This window comes from Carassius auratus, chromosome 5 (genome assembly GCF_003368295.1).
Source record: "Carassius auratus strain Wakin chromosome 5, ASM336829v1, whole genome shotgun sequence".
NCBI lineage: Eukaryota > Metazoa > Chordata > Actinopteri > Cypriniformes > Cyprinidae > Carassius > Carassius auratus.
The window spans coordinates 3,215,090-3,231,711 of record NC_039247.1 but is presented as its reverse complement, the minus strand read 5'-3'; the positions used below and the strand labels follow the sequence as shown (position 1 = coordinate 3,231,711).

The 16,622-nt window shown below is 40.2% G+C and overlaps 1 protein-coding gene across 14 annotated transcripts; it reads right to left on the bottom strand.

Annotated features, from left to right (window-relative positions):
• Positions 1 to 3,386: 3,386 nt before the first annotated feature.
• On the bottom strand, positions 3,387 to 9,350 carry LOC113070964 (glycine-rich cell wall structural protein 1.0-like). Of its 14 annotated transcripts, none has more exons than XM_026244343.1 (4): positions 9,112 to 9,349; positions 8,714 to 8,851; positions 3,813 to 4,673; positions 3,387 to 3,734 (listed from the first exon to the last, which is right to left on the bottom strand). In XM_026244343.1, the coding sequence occupies exons 1-4, from the start codon at positions 9,203 to 9,205 to the stop codon at positions 3,517 to 3,519; spliced, it is 1,311 nt and encodes a 436-aa protein (XP_026100128.1). In that variant the 5' UTR covers positions 9,206 to 9,349; the 3' UTR covers positions 3,387 to 3,516. The 14 variants fall into 14 exon arrangements, with proteins under 14 accessions (XP_026100128.1, XP_026100107.1, XP_026100122.1 ...); XM_026244322.1 differs by having other exon boundaries at positions 3,387 to 3,824; positions 3,867 to 4,673; XM_026244337.1 differs by having other exon boundaries at positions 3,387 to 3,806; positions 3,867 to 4,673.
• Positions 9,351 to 16,622: the final 7,272 nt, after the last annotated feature.

The window sequence follows — 16,622 nt, the reverse complement described above, 5'->3', positions numbered from 1 at the left end:
GGTGAATGGCACGGTGGATTGTGTTCACTGACAATGTTTTCTGGAAGTATTCCTGAGCCCATGATGTGATCTCCATTACAGTATCATTCCTGTATGTGATGCACTGCGTCTAAGGGCCCGAAGATCATGGTCATCCAGTATGGTTTTCCGGCCTTGACCCTTACACACAGAGATTGTTCCAGATTCTCTGAATCTTTGGATGATATTATGCACTGTAGATGATAATAAGCTCAAACTCTTTGCAATTTTTCTCTGAGAAACTCCTTTCTGATATTGCTCTACTATTTTTCGCCGCAAAATTGGGGAAATGGTGATCCTTTGCCCATCTTGACTTCTGATAGACACTGTCACTCTTAGAGGCTCTTTTTAATACCCAATCATGTTCCCAATTGACCTAATAAGTTGCAAATTGGTCCTCCGGCTATTCCTTATATGTACAGTACAAGTAACTTTTCCCGGCCTCTTATTGCTACCTGTCCCAACTTTTTTGGAATGTGTAGCTCTCATAAATTCCAAAATGAGCCAATATTTGGCATGACATTTCAGAAAATGTCTCACTTTTTAACATTTGATATGTTATCTATAGTCTATTGTGAATAAAATATAAATTTGAGATTTGTAAATTATTTGCTCACAGTTTGTACAGTGTTCCAACTTTTTTGGAATTGGGTTTCTAAACCAACAACATGTATGTTAGACCCTATTCCATCTAAGCTCCTAAAAGAGGTGCTTCCAGAAGTCATAGGTCCTCTTCTGACTTTTATTAATTCCTCATTGTCATTAGGATATGTCCACAAAACCTTCAAACTGGCTGTTATTAAGCCTCTCATCAAAAAACCACAACTTGACCCCAGAGAACTTGTTAATTATAGACCAATCTCGAATCTCCCTTTTCTGTACAAGATACTAGAAAAGGTGGTATCCTCACAATGATATTCCTTCTTAGAGAATGATGGTTTCTGTGAGGATTTCCAGTCGGGATGTATCATAGTACTGAGACTGCTCTCCTTAGAGTTACAAATGATCTGCTCTTATCATCTGATCATGGTTGTATCTCTCTATAAGTGCTATTGGATCTTAGTGCAGGGTTCGACACTATTGACCACAACATTCCTTTGCAAAGACTTGAACACTTTGTTGGCATTAATGGAAGTGCATTAGAATGGTTTAAATCATACTTATATGACCGCCATCAATTCATAGCAGTGAGTGAAGAGGTATCAAATTGATCACAGGTGCAGTATGGAGTACCTCAAGGCTCAGTACTAGGGCCATTACTCTTCATGCTTTACATGTAACACTTGGAAGATATCATCAGGAAACACTGTGTTAGCTTTCACTGTTATGCTGATGATATTCTTTGCAGCCCAACGAAACATACCAGTTTGAAAAAACAAAAGGCATAGTTGATATAAAAACTGGGGAAAACTTGAGTAATTTCTTACTGCTTAATTCTGAAAAAAAAACAGAGGTGTTAATTATAGGACCTAAAAACTCTGCATGTAATAACCTAGAACACTGTCTAAGACTTGATGGCTGCTCTGTCAATTCTTCGTCATCAGTTAGGAACCTAGGTGTGCTATTTGATAGCAATCTTTCCTTAGAAAGCCACGTTTCTAGCATTTGTAAAACTGTATTTTTCCATCTCAAAAATATATCTAAATTACGGCCTATGATCTCTTTAACCTGGCTCACACATAACACACTAACACACTTCTAATATCCAAATCCAAAGGACTTTAGGCTGCAATAATTAGGTAAACCGGGAACACTTCCCATAAGACCCGATGTACTTGCTACATCATTAGAAGTATGGCATATACGCTAATATTAGTCTGTTTCTCTCTTGTTCCGAAGTCACCGTAGCCACCAGATCCAGGCTGTGTCTAGATCATAGGGTCACTGCAGTCGCCCGGATCCAGTACGTATCCAGACCAGATGGTGGATCAGCACCTAGAAAGGACCTCTACATCCCTGAAAGACAGCGGTGACCAGGACAACTAGATACATATCCCCTGTAAAGACCTTATCTCAGTCATTTTGCATTATTGACACACTGTTTTCGTAATGAATGTTGTTCAGTTTCTTTGATGTAATGTATTTTGTTTAAAGCACTATATAAATAAATTGTGACTTGACTCGTCACCATCCTGGATGAGACCGATTACTATGGTGTCATCTGCAAACTTCAAGAGTTTGACAGAGGGGTCTTTAAAGGTGCAGTCATTTGTCAGAGAGAGAAGAGCAGTGGGGAGAGAATCGAGCCCTGTGGAGTTTCGGTGCTGATGCTAGATGTGCCTCACTAGCTGCTGCCTGTCTGTCAGAAAGCTGGTGATCCACTGACAGATGGAGTTGGGCACAGAGAGCTGGGTCAGTTTATTCTGAAGGGTGATGTTGTTGAAAGCGAAGCTGAAGTCCACAAAAAAGATCCTTGCATAAGTCCCTGGTCTGTCCAGATGTTGGAGGATAAAGTGCAATTCAATATTGACTGCATCATCCACAGACCTGTCTGCCCGGTAAGCAAACTGCAGGGGGTCCAGCAAGGGTCTTCAAGTAGGCCAACAACAGTCTCTCAAAATGACTTCATGACCACAGATGTTAAACATAACACTGCATATTTTTTTCTATTATAAAACAATAGACAAACTTAGACATCATATAAGTGATTTGACCACTAGAAAGATACAATAAGAAAAATAAAAAAAGATTTAACTTTATAAGCCAATTACAGAACATCCTGAGATTGCTTGAAATATAGCATTTACAATGAATTCTGGTCATATAGTCAAGTATCACGTTCACATTGATACCTGCGATTACTCCGTAATAGCAAGCTGGTTGCACTCAAACAGATGGTAATCATGCAGATACAGGCACATTCAACAAAAAAAAAATTGAAAAATAAAATGGCGACCGTTAAGCCTCCTTTTATTTGGAAGGCTTTGAAAGGATTTTGATTGGATCGGTTTCTTTTGATCCTACTCTAGAAGGTTTGAGAGCTAAATGGTACAGTTAATTCAATAATTTTAAAGATTGACTACATTTCTGTAGAAGCTGCCAAGTATGTTCAGCCAACAGATTTGCTGCCGTAGTTGTTACTCTGAATTTAGTCTAAATCATGAATTAAAAAAAATAAATTAAAAAAATTTGCTTTATCAATGCCAATAACAGTATTGACTAGTAACTTACATTTGTCCCTCAGGAAACATTTTTCTGTATAGCAGGTTCAAAAAGCTTAATTTTTACAATTGTACTGAAGCAGATGACATGTGCGGAGGAGGAACTGACTGCATGATGTAGATACATCAGCCACTCCTGACCATCTGAAGAACCTCCGGAAAAAGACAAAGTATGTAAAAGTTGCAAAACACAAACCACACAACTCCTCAAAGCAATTTTCCTTTTTATTTGTGGGGGGAGAAAGACTGAGCAAACATGGACAATAACAGGCCATATGAATAAAGCATTGAATTGAAAAGAGCTCCAGTAAGTGTTATGCGAAGTGCTCAAGCCACCTCACGGACTGCTTCCACCTCCTTGACTACTCCCCCAACCACCTCCCCAACCAGGACCACTTTGCCAACCACTTCCAACACCTTGACCACTACCCCAACCACTTCCACCACCTTGACTACCCCCCCAACCACTTCCCCAACCAGGGCCATTTGCCCAGCCACTTCCAATACCTTGACCACTTCCCGGAGCACTACCACTTCCCCAACCACTACCCTGACCACTTCCTCCACCTTGACTACTCCCCCAACCACTTCCCCAACCAGGACCACTTGCCCAGCCACTTCCAATACCTTGACCACTTCCACCACCTTGACCACTTCCCTGAGCACTACCACTTCCCCAACCACTACCCTGACCACTTCCACCACCTTGACCACTTCCCTGAGCACTACCACTTCCCCAACCACTACCCTGACCACTTCCACTACCTTGACTACCCCCCCAACCACTTCCCCAACCAGGACCACTTGCCCAGCCACTTCCAATACCTTGACCACTTCCACCACCTTGACCACTTCCCTGAGCACTACCACTTCCCCAACCACTACCCTGACCACTTCCACTACCTTGACTACTCCCCCAACCACTTCCCCAACCAGGACCACTTGCCCAGCCACTTCCAGTACCTTGACCACTTCCCTGACCTTTTACTTGACCTTTTCCCCCACCTTGGCCACTTCCCTGACCTTTTACTTTACCACTTCCCCTACTTTGACTACTCCCCCAACCACTTGCCCAACCACTTCCAAAACCTTGACCACTTCCCCCACCTTGACTACTTCCCCAGCCACTACCCCAACCACTTCCCTGAGCATGACCACTTACTTCACCACTTCCCTGACCTTTTACTAGAACACTTCCACGACCAGGACTACTTCCCAGGTCACTTTCTTGACCACTTCCCTTAACGCTTCCTTTACCACTTCCCTGACCTTTTACTTCAGCACGTCCGCGACCAGGACTATTTCCCGGATCACTTCCCTTAACACTTCCTAGACCTTTTACTTGAGCATTTCTGCGACCTTGACCATGTGGTTCACTGCATGCATGACCACAGGTGGTTGGGCAACACTTCTGTGTGTCAGGACACTGGCCATCATGGAAACAGCTTTCAGCACATGCTTGAATCTTTGGTTTGGGACATTGACCCGGCTTCACTGCATGGATACAGAGTCAGTTTTAGTCAGAGCATGACTGCATGTCACTTCAATATACAGTACAAAACTTTACCTACAGACAGAATTATATTCCAAGTATTATTTCTCCATTTTGTAAAGCCATTCTGGGTTACAGTAACTGTCCTAAGGGGTAACTACAAACCTATTTTTGACTATCGAGGAAAGTGGACTAATAACCGACCAAAACAGTATAACAAATACCTGTATATGGAGCCGTACAATAACGTCCACATCCGTTGCTGCAGCACTTCTCATCATTGGGACAGTTTGAGTCACGGTTACAGGATTTGATACAGGATTTTCCCCCATAGGTTCGGGGTGGACACTTTCCAGGCTTTCCTGTTATTGAGACAAGACCGAAGGTGACACTAAATGCTGGACATCTCCATTCATGTAAATAGAATTAGGTCTTATTGAATCCAGTAGGCTCAATCCATAATACGGGACTTAAATACTTATCAGTTTCAAATCAAGAGTTCTAAAACCTACTATTCATCCCTAATCTGTGAGAGGCACTCATTTCTGCATTTCTTCAGGCTGTGTAATGAAGTTAACTGATCTTCTCACCTGCAGTTTTTCCTGGAAGAGCATCTATAATGCTTAAATATCTGGACAGACACAAAACAGCAATCAACGAGCAATATACTCGAGCCATCATCCTCCCAACCTGCAATCACACAATGATCGCTGTTGGAAAATGCGCTGAATTGGTGCTTCAGGAGTAGTAGACAGCAAAGCACACAAGACTAAAACGTATAAAGTTGCTGTAGCACAGAGATCTGTAAAATGGGGTTTAAAAGAGCCAAGGATATCAGGTCAGCTCCAACCCTGATCAAACTCACCTGCCTGTAGTTTTCTAGTAATTTGGAAGACCTTGATTACTTCTTCTTCTTCTTCTTCCTTCCATTTTATGGCCGTTCACTCCTTGGGAGTATTACCGCCACCTACTGTATGCCTTGCACACTTGCACCATAAGACCTTGATTAGCTTGTTCAGGTGTGTTTAATTAGGGTTAGATGAGCTGAATGCTGAGTTCACACCATATAATAAGCGAGGGGAGGAGTGAAATAAGCGCAGTCAAGACGAACAGTTCTGACCTCTCGAAGTGAACAGATACCAAAAAAAAATCAAATGCAGAAATATGACAACTCTCACATATCTCACACAGAGATCGCACTTTCATAGTGTTCAGGAGTATTCGTGTATAATTTAAATAAAAATAGGATTAAAATTTAGCAAGCACATTCTTTTCTGGCCTTTGTTTATCAATATTCCAAGATATTGAACCTCATTCTTTAAGGGAATACCATTATAGCTCATTTTGAGACATTCCTTTATGGCCATAAGCTCACATTAAGCCAAATTTAAGTATACCCCAGATGCTCTTGAAAATTCTCCAATTAGATCAGTTGCCAGAGATACTCATTATGAAAAAAGAGAGTAGTGTCATCAGCTCTTTGTCAAATTTTTATCTCTCTATCAAAAACAGTGATATCTCTCAGTGGGCTGGATATAATATTAGAGGAAAGCTGACTTACTAACAAAAATAAATATGGAGATACTGTGCACCCCTGGCTAATTCATTTGGAAATATCCAATTTAGGAGAACTAAAATTAAATAACTATAGAACAGTTCCCATTTTTGTAAAGGGTTTTGATTGCCGTAGAAAACAAATGACCAAAATCTAATTTCGTTACAGAATCAACAATTAGATAACATATATCCATAACATTTTTGATATTCATATTTATTGAATTTGATCGACGTGGTGATCATTTATCAGTAGCATAGTCCTGAATAATGTTAAAATCCCCTCCCATTACTATATAAGCATTTGGATATTTGTCCAGACAACCTTTAAAGGGGTTCCCTACAGCCCCCAAAGGCTATCATTCTCTGGTTTCCTGTTATATCCTACATTAATTGTAATAATAAACATTGTTGTGAAAGATACGCCAAAATACTGTACCATTTTGCTCAATGTGAAAGATCTTTCAGAAGATTCATTTATATTTATGACCTATTTACACAAATTATTTTCAATGCTAGCTTTCTCATGTCGTGAAGACAGACTTTAGCTGTTGTAGTGGGGTGCAAAAACTGTGTTGTCTGGTGTAGACATGGTGTTAAACCAAAAACAAAGAAAGCACTAGTCAAAATATGCCAATACTGTACCTCCTTAATTCGTCTCCTTGCTGTTTTTACCTGACACATTCCTAATCATTACTTCAGCCATTTTGTTTTAGGCCTGATTCCCATTCACCTCCATTAATAGACTGACAGCATGCATTGGTTTGACTTTAAACATTGTTTGGATTCTACTGAAGAAACAAAAAGTCACCTACATCTTGGATACCCTGGGTCTGAGCAGATAAACATCACGTTTTCATTTTGGAGTGAACCATCCCTTTCAGTTGCTTTTTTTTTTTTTCAGTTACAAATCTAAACTAAAATTTCAGAGTTTGCATTAGGTTTAACAGCATTGACTCAATTTACACAAGTGTTCGTCACTCCTAAAGAATTATACTGTATGGGCCTACTAGTAAAAGTTCAAGAGGAAAAAAACAAAAATTTACAACATTCAGGGGACAAACTGACTGCAGCCAATGAGGCACATACAATCATGTGTGTGCGCATCCAAGCAATGACAAAAAAAAACTCAAATCAAGCCTTTTTTTTTATTATTATTTTTTTTCGAGAAGCTCTCTAAACCATTTGAACAAACATGGAATACATGCCATATGAATAAAGAAATGAACTGAAAAGCTCTCCAGTAAGTGTTCTGCAAAATGACCATGACCATTTCAATGACCACTTCCACCATCTTAACTACTTCCCTCACCAGGACCACTTTCCCCACCACTTCTCTCACCAGGAGGTCTTTCCCCACCACTTCCCCGACTACTTCCCTGACCACTTCCCTCACCAGGACCACTTTCCCCACCACCTGCCTGACCACTTCCCGGACTACTTCCCTGACTACTTCCCCAACCACGTCCCCAACCACTTTCCTCACTGTGACCACTTTCCCAACCACTTCCCTGACCCTGACTACTTCCCTCACTACTTCCCTGACCCTGACTACTTCCCTGACCACTTCCCTTACCCAGACTACTTTCCGGACCACTTCCAAGACCCTGACTACTTCCCGGACCACTTCCCCAAACGCTTCCAAGACTCTGACTACTTCCTGGACCACTTCCCCAAACACTTCCCAGACCCTGAATACTTCCCTGACCATTTCCCAGACCCTGAATACTTCCCTGACCCCTAATACTTCCCTGACCACTTCCCAGACCCCTAATACTTCCCTGACCACTTCCCAGACCCCGAACGCTTCCCTGACCACTTCCCAGACCCTGGATACTTCCCTGACCCCGAACGCTTCCCTGACCACTTCCCAGACCCTGAATGCTTCCCTGACCACTTCCCAGACCCCGAACGCTTCCCTGACCCCGAATACTTCCCTGACCCCGAATACTTCCAAGACCCTGACTATTTCCAGGACCACTTCCCCAAACACTTTCCAGACCTTGACTACTTCCCCAAACACTTCCCAGACCCTGACTACTTCCCTGACCACTTCCCAGGCCCGGTCTATTTCCCTGACCCTGTCTATTTCCTTGACCACTTCCCGGACCACGAGGTTCACTGCATTCATGACCACATGTGGTTGGGCAACACTTTTGTGTGGCAGGACACTGGCCATCATGGAAACAGCTTTCAGCACATGCTTGAATCTTTGGTTTGGGACATTGACCCGGCTTCACTGTATGGACACAGAAAGTCAGTTTTAGTCTGCATGACTGTAAACCTCTTCAATATATAGCATGAAACACTTAAAACAAATAGCAAGTTATACATACAGAGAGAGTTATAATTTGAAGTATTACTCCTCTTTATTTTGTAAAGCCATCCTGGATATAAAAACTTGCCTATGGGATGAATTCAAACCTAATTTTAACTAAACCAAAAGGGCAAAACGGGGGGAGGGGGGGAAATAACACCCCACACTTACCTATATATGGAGGGGTACAGTAATGTCCAGATCCGATGCTGCAGCACTTCTCATCGTTGGGACAGTTAGAGTCACTGTTACAGGATGTGGTACACGATTTTCCTTCATTTGTTTGCGGCGGACACTTTCCTGGCTTTGCTGTTATTCACAAGACAGAAAGGGTCACTGAATGCTGATCTCAATTCACTTAAATGTAAAGTTTTAAATAAAATTTTAGTCTCCGTTTAAGACTTGTTGAATTCAATGGGTTACTGCTTTTTTGAGGGACCCCTAGAGGATTCAAGAGGGTCAATGGGGAGGCCAGGGAGTGTGCTTTCAGTATTTAAAAAAAAAAGCAAAGGTTTTGCAATACAGGTCTCAAACCTTAAGCTCAAACCTAAGTTAACAGATCTTCTCACCAGTGTTTTTTCCTGGAATAGCATCTGTAATGCTCAAGTATCCAAACAGACATGACAAAACAGAAATCAACAAGCAATCCACTCGAGCCATCATCCTCTCGACCTCACAATGATCTCTGGTGGAAAAAAAAGCACTGAATTGGTACGTCAGGAACAGCAAAGCACACAAAACTAAAACAAGTAACCTGCTTTAACATAAAACTATGGAAAATGGGGCAACCATAACCAAGCTTACCTGCCTGTCATTTTCTAGTAGTCTGGAAGACCTTGATTAGCTTGTTCAGGTGTGTTTAATTGGGTTTGGATAAGCTGAATGCTGCTTTCACGCCATGTCATAATATTTAAGGAAGTCAATTAGAGAGGATTGTGTTTTTCTTTGATGACACTGGGTGCTTCTCAATTCTTATTTGTGCATCCTCGCTTCCTTTCCTCATGTCTTAGCTCTACCCCTTTAGGATGCTAGGGAAGGACGCAAGGGAAATGGATGGAGGAATTTGCCTTGTCCAAAACTTTTGTCTAAATATCCACACAAGTGTTTTCATAGCTTTATTTAAATTTTAAATACTTTGCATTTTAAAATCAACTTTTAAATGTCTGTACAAGTAGTCCTTAGAAAAGGACAATTTTAGTTATGGTGCTTCTAATTAAGAGAGGAAAAGAAGTTCCAAATTTTAATACAAAATAAATATAAACATGTATACAGTCTTACATACTTCTTGTCATGTGCACAACCTCTCCAGTGGCCAAGACCACATGTACTAAACTGAGGGCCATTATGATTTATTGGGGAAATTGTGGCCTACTGGGTGTGTGTTCACTGCTCTGTGTGTGTGTGCACTTTGGATGGGTTAAAATGCAGAGCATGAATTCTGAGTATGGGTCATCACCATATTTGGCTGAATGTCCAAGGAATAACTTCCTTGTTTAACTGAGGAAAGTTATGGCACATCCAACTATTAATTTAATCAATACATTGGCAGAGGGAGTCAATGGGGCTGTAGTCGTCTGGAGATAAGGCTAGGTAATTCTAGGTGTCATCAGCATAGCTGTGATAGGCAATTTGGTTCTTTCTCATTATTTGACTTAGCGGGAGCATATACAGTCTAAACAAGAGCGGTGCAAGAACTGAGCCTTGTGGGACTCCGCATGACATGGAAGTTATTGCTCATCTCTGAGCAAACTTTAAGAGATATTTTAATCCAGTCAATACACTAATCCCTACCTTGCTTGAATTTGCAGAATAGCTGGAGTATGCGGTGAGGGTGCCAGAGGACGGTACCCATTTCAGCATTGACCCTGGTAGAGAAAGACAGAGCTTCCGCAAATACCAGTAAAGAGTGTCTAAATCACACACATCTACTGGACATCTATCTTTCATGGAAGTGAGCAAAGTCTAGTTTCCAAGGCTGAATCATTTTGCAGGAATACAGTTTCTGAGGTGAGGTCACTAGAGAAACAAAATAAATACCGCCCCTTCTGTAATACAACTCAGCACTATTTCAATCAGTTTTCAAACTTCAAGCTGCTGACCAAAGAGCAGATCGTTACCTTGACCAGATCCAATCAGTGATGCAGGAAATGAGGGCATGATCACCAAGCAAGTCAGTGTCCTCTTAAGGGAAATACAAGAATTCGTCATGATGAGACCAACAATGAAATGAGTACTAATGCTACCAAAGCTGTTGGACAGTGTTATTTCTGCTTCCTGCTTGCCGTGCTGCTAGTTTATGATCGTAGCAGAATTTTCAATCTGGTTTCCGACGCCGTTTTACAACACAGAGACAGCACTCATTAAGATAATAAATTATATTCACTTAAATTCTGACTCAGGCAAATTATCAGTGCTGTTTTTGCTAGATCTCAGTGCTGCGTTTGACACTGTCGATCATAACATACTTCTACAGAGACTGGAAAACTGGGTCTGGCTTTTTGGGATGGTACTCTAATGGTTCAAGTCATACTTAGAAAAGAGAGGCTATTATGTGAGTATAGTTGAGCATAAGTCTAAGTGGATGTCCATGACATGTGGAGTCCCACAAGGCTCAATTCTTGTACCGCTCTTGTTTAGCCTGTACATGCTCCCACTGAGTCAAATAATGAGAAAGAATCAAATTGCCAATCACAGCTATGCTGATGATACCCAGATTTACCTAGCCTTATCTCCAAATCACTACAGCCCCATTGACTCCCTCTGCCAATGCATTGATGAATTTAATAGTTGGATGTGCCAGAACTTTCTTCAGTTAACCAAGGAAAAAAACTGAAGTTATTGCATTTGCAAACAAAGATGAAGTTCTCAAAGTGAATGCATACCTTGCATTGATCAAGTCAGGAATCTTGGTGTGATTCTGGAGACAGACCCTAGTTTCAGTAGTCATGTCAAAGCAGTAACTAAATCAGCATACTATAGCTTAAAAAAAAACGAATTCGATATTTTGTTTTCCAGTCAAGACTTGGAGAAACTTTTTCATGCCTTTATCACCACCAGCAGGGTGGACTATTGTAATGGGCTCCTCAAAGGCCTTCCCAAAAAGACCATTAGACAGCTGCAGCTCATCCAGAACACTGCTGCCAGGATTCTGACTAGAACCAGAAAATCTGAGCATATCACACCAGTCCTCAGGTCCTTACACTGGCTTCCAGTTACATTTAGGATTGATTTTAAAGTACTTTTACTCGTCTATAAGTCACTAAATGACCTAGGAACGAAATACATTGCAGATATGTTCACTGAATATAAACCTAACAGAGCACTCAGATCATTAGGATCGAGTCCGTTAGAAATACCAAGGGTTCACACAAAACAAGGGGAGTCTGCTTTTAGTTACTATGTCGCCCGGAAGTTGGAATCAGCTTCCAGAAGAGATCAGATGTGCTAAAACATTAGTCACATTTCAATCAAGACTCTAAACTCATCTGTTTAGCTGTGCATTTATTGAATGAGCACTGTGAGATCTCCGAACTGATTGCACTGTATTTTTAAGTAAAATTGTAAATAATTTTTAGGTTTTAAATTCATTATTATATTGTTGTGATTATTTTTTACATGAGTATGTTAAATTTTTTATGTAAAGCACTCTGAATTACCCTTGTGTACGAAATGTGCTATATAAATAATCTTGTCTTGCCTTGTTTAAATGTCAGTAACATACTGCAAGAAGAAAGTCCTCTCTCTCAAAGCCAATAATAGTATGTTCCTGCACAACCGGAGGCAAAAGATTCAGGACCGCGGATCTGGGCCGCAGTTCTAGGATCCTAGTTTTTCGTGACAGCGCCACCTACCATACTGGATGATATAGCGATGGCTGCAGTTTCAGGACCGCGGTTCTACTACCCTGTTGGTTTAGTTTGCAGTCACGTTACTTTGTATATAGCGTCAATATAATAATCTCAGTAGTTTTTGTTTTTAAATGTGCTTTTTGATTCAAGATGCAGCTGAGGTTAATTACTAAGTGTGCTTTGAGTCACAATTTTAAATTTAAACATGAATTTGAACAAAATACAAGTGAAATATCAGTTTTGTAAAATTGATATCAATTTTAAAACAATTATAAAAAAATGAAGAACCTTAAAAGTCTTAGTCTCTTGAATTATACAGTATATTGATTAACCTCCTTAAGGTGAATTAGCTCATTATCAGGTAAGTTAAAGTTGGAATCAGTGTATTCTGCCAATATTTTAAAAGTTGTTCAGAGGCAAGACCAGACACAAGAATGATTCAAGAATGTTTATTTATATATATATACAGTACAGACCAAAGGTTTGGACACACCTTCTCATTCAAAGAGTTTTCTTTATTTTCATGACTATGTAAATTGTAGAGTCACACTGAAGGCATCAAGGGCTTATTTGACCAAGAAGGAGAGTGATGGGGTGCTGCTCCAGATGACCTGGCCTCCACAGTCACCGGACCTGAACCCAATCCAGATGGTTTAGGAGTGAGCTGGACCACAGACAGAAGGCAAAAGATCCAACAAGTGCTAAGCATCTCTCGGGGAACTCCTTCAAGACTGTTGAAGACCATTTCATGTGACTACCTCTTGAAGCTCATCAAGAGAATGTCAAGAGTGTGCAAAGCAGTAATCAAAGCTAAAGGTGGCTACTTTGAAGAACCTACAATATGACATATTTTCAGTTGTTTCACACTTTTTTGTTATGTATATAATTCCATATATAATTCCACATGTGTTAATTTCATAGTTTTGATGCCTTCAGTGTGAATCTACAATTTTCATAGTCATGAAAATAAAGAAAACTCTTTGAATGAGAAGGTGTGTCCAAACTTTTGGTCTGTACTGTATATATGTCATTTTTGTGACAACATCACAACAGCACCAAAGTGAACCCCTTTTCCATCAGTTGCTGCATAGAATGGCTGTAGGCTTCAACTCTAGAGAAAGAGAGAGCGAGAGACAGAGAGAGATAAATAAGAAACATTTGTTTAACATATTCAACTGGAATATATATAAACATACATATATATATATATATATATATATATATATATATATAAAATTTAAGTCCTTGCAGCATGTGGTGCATCTCTTCGTGCAGGGATCTCCCTTTTTGGATTGTTATATGTATCTTGAAAAAGAGAGAGCCTAGTGCCTACTTGTTAGAATATTTTGAGATCATGAAAATATCCCTACTAGTGCCTTTTTTAATCATCTGTCCTACAATATGCCTAACCAAATCCATAAAATCACTTCCTATTGGCCATGCAGAACAGGCCAAATTGTAACAAGCTATTAAAATTGCCAAATGCCTCATTTATCATTGCAAAACAACGCCAAAACAACAGGCTAACACATACACTAGGCAGTAAGTGCAGTTTAATTATGAAAGATATTTTATACATAAATATGGTAAAACAACGACTACTAAGCCAGTATTCACACTAATACATTAAGCTGCAGGTAAATCTTACAAACCTTACATCAACCATGCTCTTGTCATCTGATAAGTTTAATTAATGTGCAGGCTAGATTCACTTATAATACTTCGTCATTAAAACACAACAAGGATTTATGAAATCATAGGCACGAATTAACGTCGTAGTAATTAATAAAACTAGCTCACAAATTCTTAATTTGGTGGGAATTAATTATTAATTAATAGGTAGCAGTTCTCACTATGTAAACTTTGCACTGTTTAAACGTTATAAAATAAAACGTAATTAAATATCGATACTCACCGTCTGATTGCGGTCCACGTCGTCCATCTTTAATTAGTGTTGATTCAGTACAGTAGGTGGCGCTGTCACAAAAATACTAGGGTCCTAAAGCTGCGGTCACAGAATTGCGGTCCTGAAACTGCAGCCTCCGGTTGTGCAGGAATACCCTTCTCTCTCAAAGCAATATAATTTTTTACATTCCTCCGCGCCAGGGGTGGTTCTAGGGTGAGTGAAGATCCGGGGCTTAGCCCAGAAAAGTCCATGTATGTGACTTTTTATTTTAATAAATCAGAAAGATTTACCTTATTTAAAATATACAAAAACAATAAAAACAAAAACAAATTTAAAACATTTTATTTAAAGTATTGAGGAAAATACATTTGCTTTTTGCAAACAAAAATTAAGAATTGCAAAACAAATGAAACAGCGCGAAAGTAATGATTTTGCAATATATATTTTCCATGATCATATCTATTAATTTATTTGCAATGCTGCTTTTATTTTGTGTGTGAGTCTAGTTTGAGCTTGCAATATCATTTTTCCTTTGCGCTTCACTTTTCTGCACGTGGCACCGTTTTTGACGTGGGGGCGGAGTCAATGGACGGGGCGTGTACAACATGCCTCCATGGAAGTGACGTCATCGGCCCGAGATGCAGCTCACTGATCCAGGTCCTGTCATGATGAGCAGAGACTTTCGACTGGATCTTTTATTTTTATTCAGTAGCATTAAAACATTCATTTTTTGTTTTATTTACTTTATTAACATGTATGTGTATTAGCAGCGTTTGCTCAAGTTAAAGAAGTTGTTAACATGAACAACTGCTGTTTATTTCTCTCGATGTGCACACTTTTACAGCATTATGTGTATTGGGATCGCAAATCATTTGAGTCAGTTCGGGAGTTCGTAGCGGGTTCGCGAATCATTTGAGTCAGTTCGGGAGTTCTTAGCGGGATCGCGAATCATTTGAGTCGTCTGACTCCAGTTTGGGAGTTGGAGCGGGATCGCGAATCATTTGAGTCAGTTTGAGGATCGCGAATCATTTGAATTAGTTCGGATCGTGCCTAAAAAGTGCATGCATCTAGGCTAATATAAAGTTACATGATGAAGTCTTAGGGCCGATTCATAGTCAATGCGAGAAACGCGAGCAAGCAACGCGAGCGACGCGCTCCCTTGCATAGTCTAAACAGTGAACGCAAGCGTCACGGGTGATGCGTGTATGCAATACACCGCTCACACAACAGGGGGTAGTAGAGTCGGGTGATATTAGTACCCAGCCGGCATTTCAACGTTGATTCAACGTTGAAACAACGTCAGGTACCATGGTTGAATCAACGTTGAAAAACCTTTCGATTTTTTAAATTGGATCAACGTTGAAATCACGACGTGGATTCACCGTTGAAATCGCGACGCTGTTTCACCGTCTTACCTGCATGATGGGTGAATTAGGGTCGTGCTGCAGCCCTGGGATGAAAGCTGAATGAGGTGTTGATTTTGAAAACTTAATCAGCGTTGATAACACGACGTTGTTTCCCTGTCGTACCTTGCACCGGGTGTAAATACACCTAGATCCTAGTTGGCATTTAGATCAACAATGTACATGCAAGGCTAAAAATCTAATGACTGGCAGCAATGGCTTTACAAACAACTTCAATAAACTACCACATGCTCAAAATTGTCAAACAGCAGTTCAATTTTGGAAACATACTGTATAAAACAGATGAAAATAATCCCACACTTTATTATGCAGAGTATGCATGGAGGTAATGCTAAAAACATGTAGTAGAACAATCCAAATACAATAATATTTAAAGGTTTTTGTAAAATAATTCGGCACAAAAATGCATATTTTTTTCAGCACTTACAAGACAAACCCTTGTACCTTTATGACTGAAACCAGTGGATCTTTTATTTTGGTGGAAAACTACAGTTTCTGTCAAAAACATGTTTTAGTAATGTGTCTCATTTCAAGTTGTGCACATCTGTGCCGTGAAAATGTGTTGCACAGTACGAGCAGGGAACCTTCAACCAGTTGATTTCTAATGGGAACCCCCCCGGACTGTGTCTTCTTTACCGTGGGGAATGCAGAATGAGATTTCTACCGCAGGGCACTCTAAAATGTTAGAACCAGCAGCCTTAGTGTATACAGTGTGGTTGTGCTTCGGGTGATCCTTGAAAGTGTCCCAGCGCTAGGTCCTTTCTGACGCCGTCCCCTCCACTCTCTCCCACTTGTGCACTTTCTGTACCGTCCTGTATAAATATTTACATTTAATCATTTAACAGATGATTTTATCCAAAGCGACTTACAAATGAGAAGAACAGAAGCAGTCAGGTGTACAA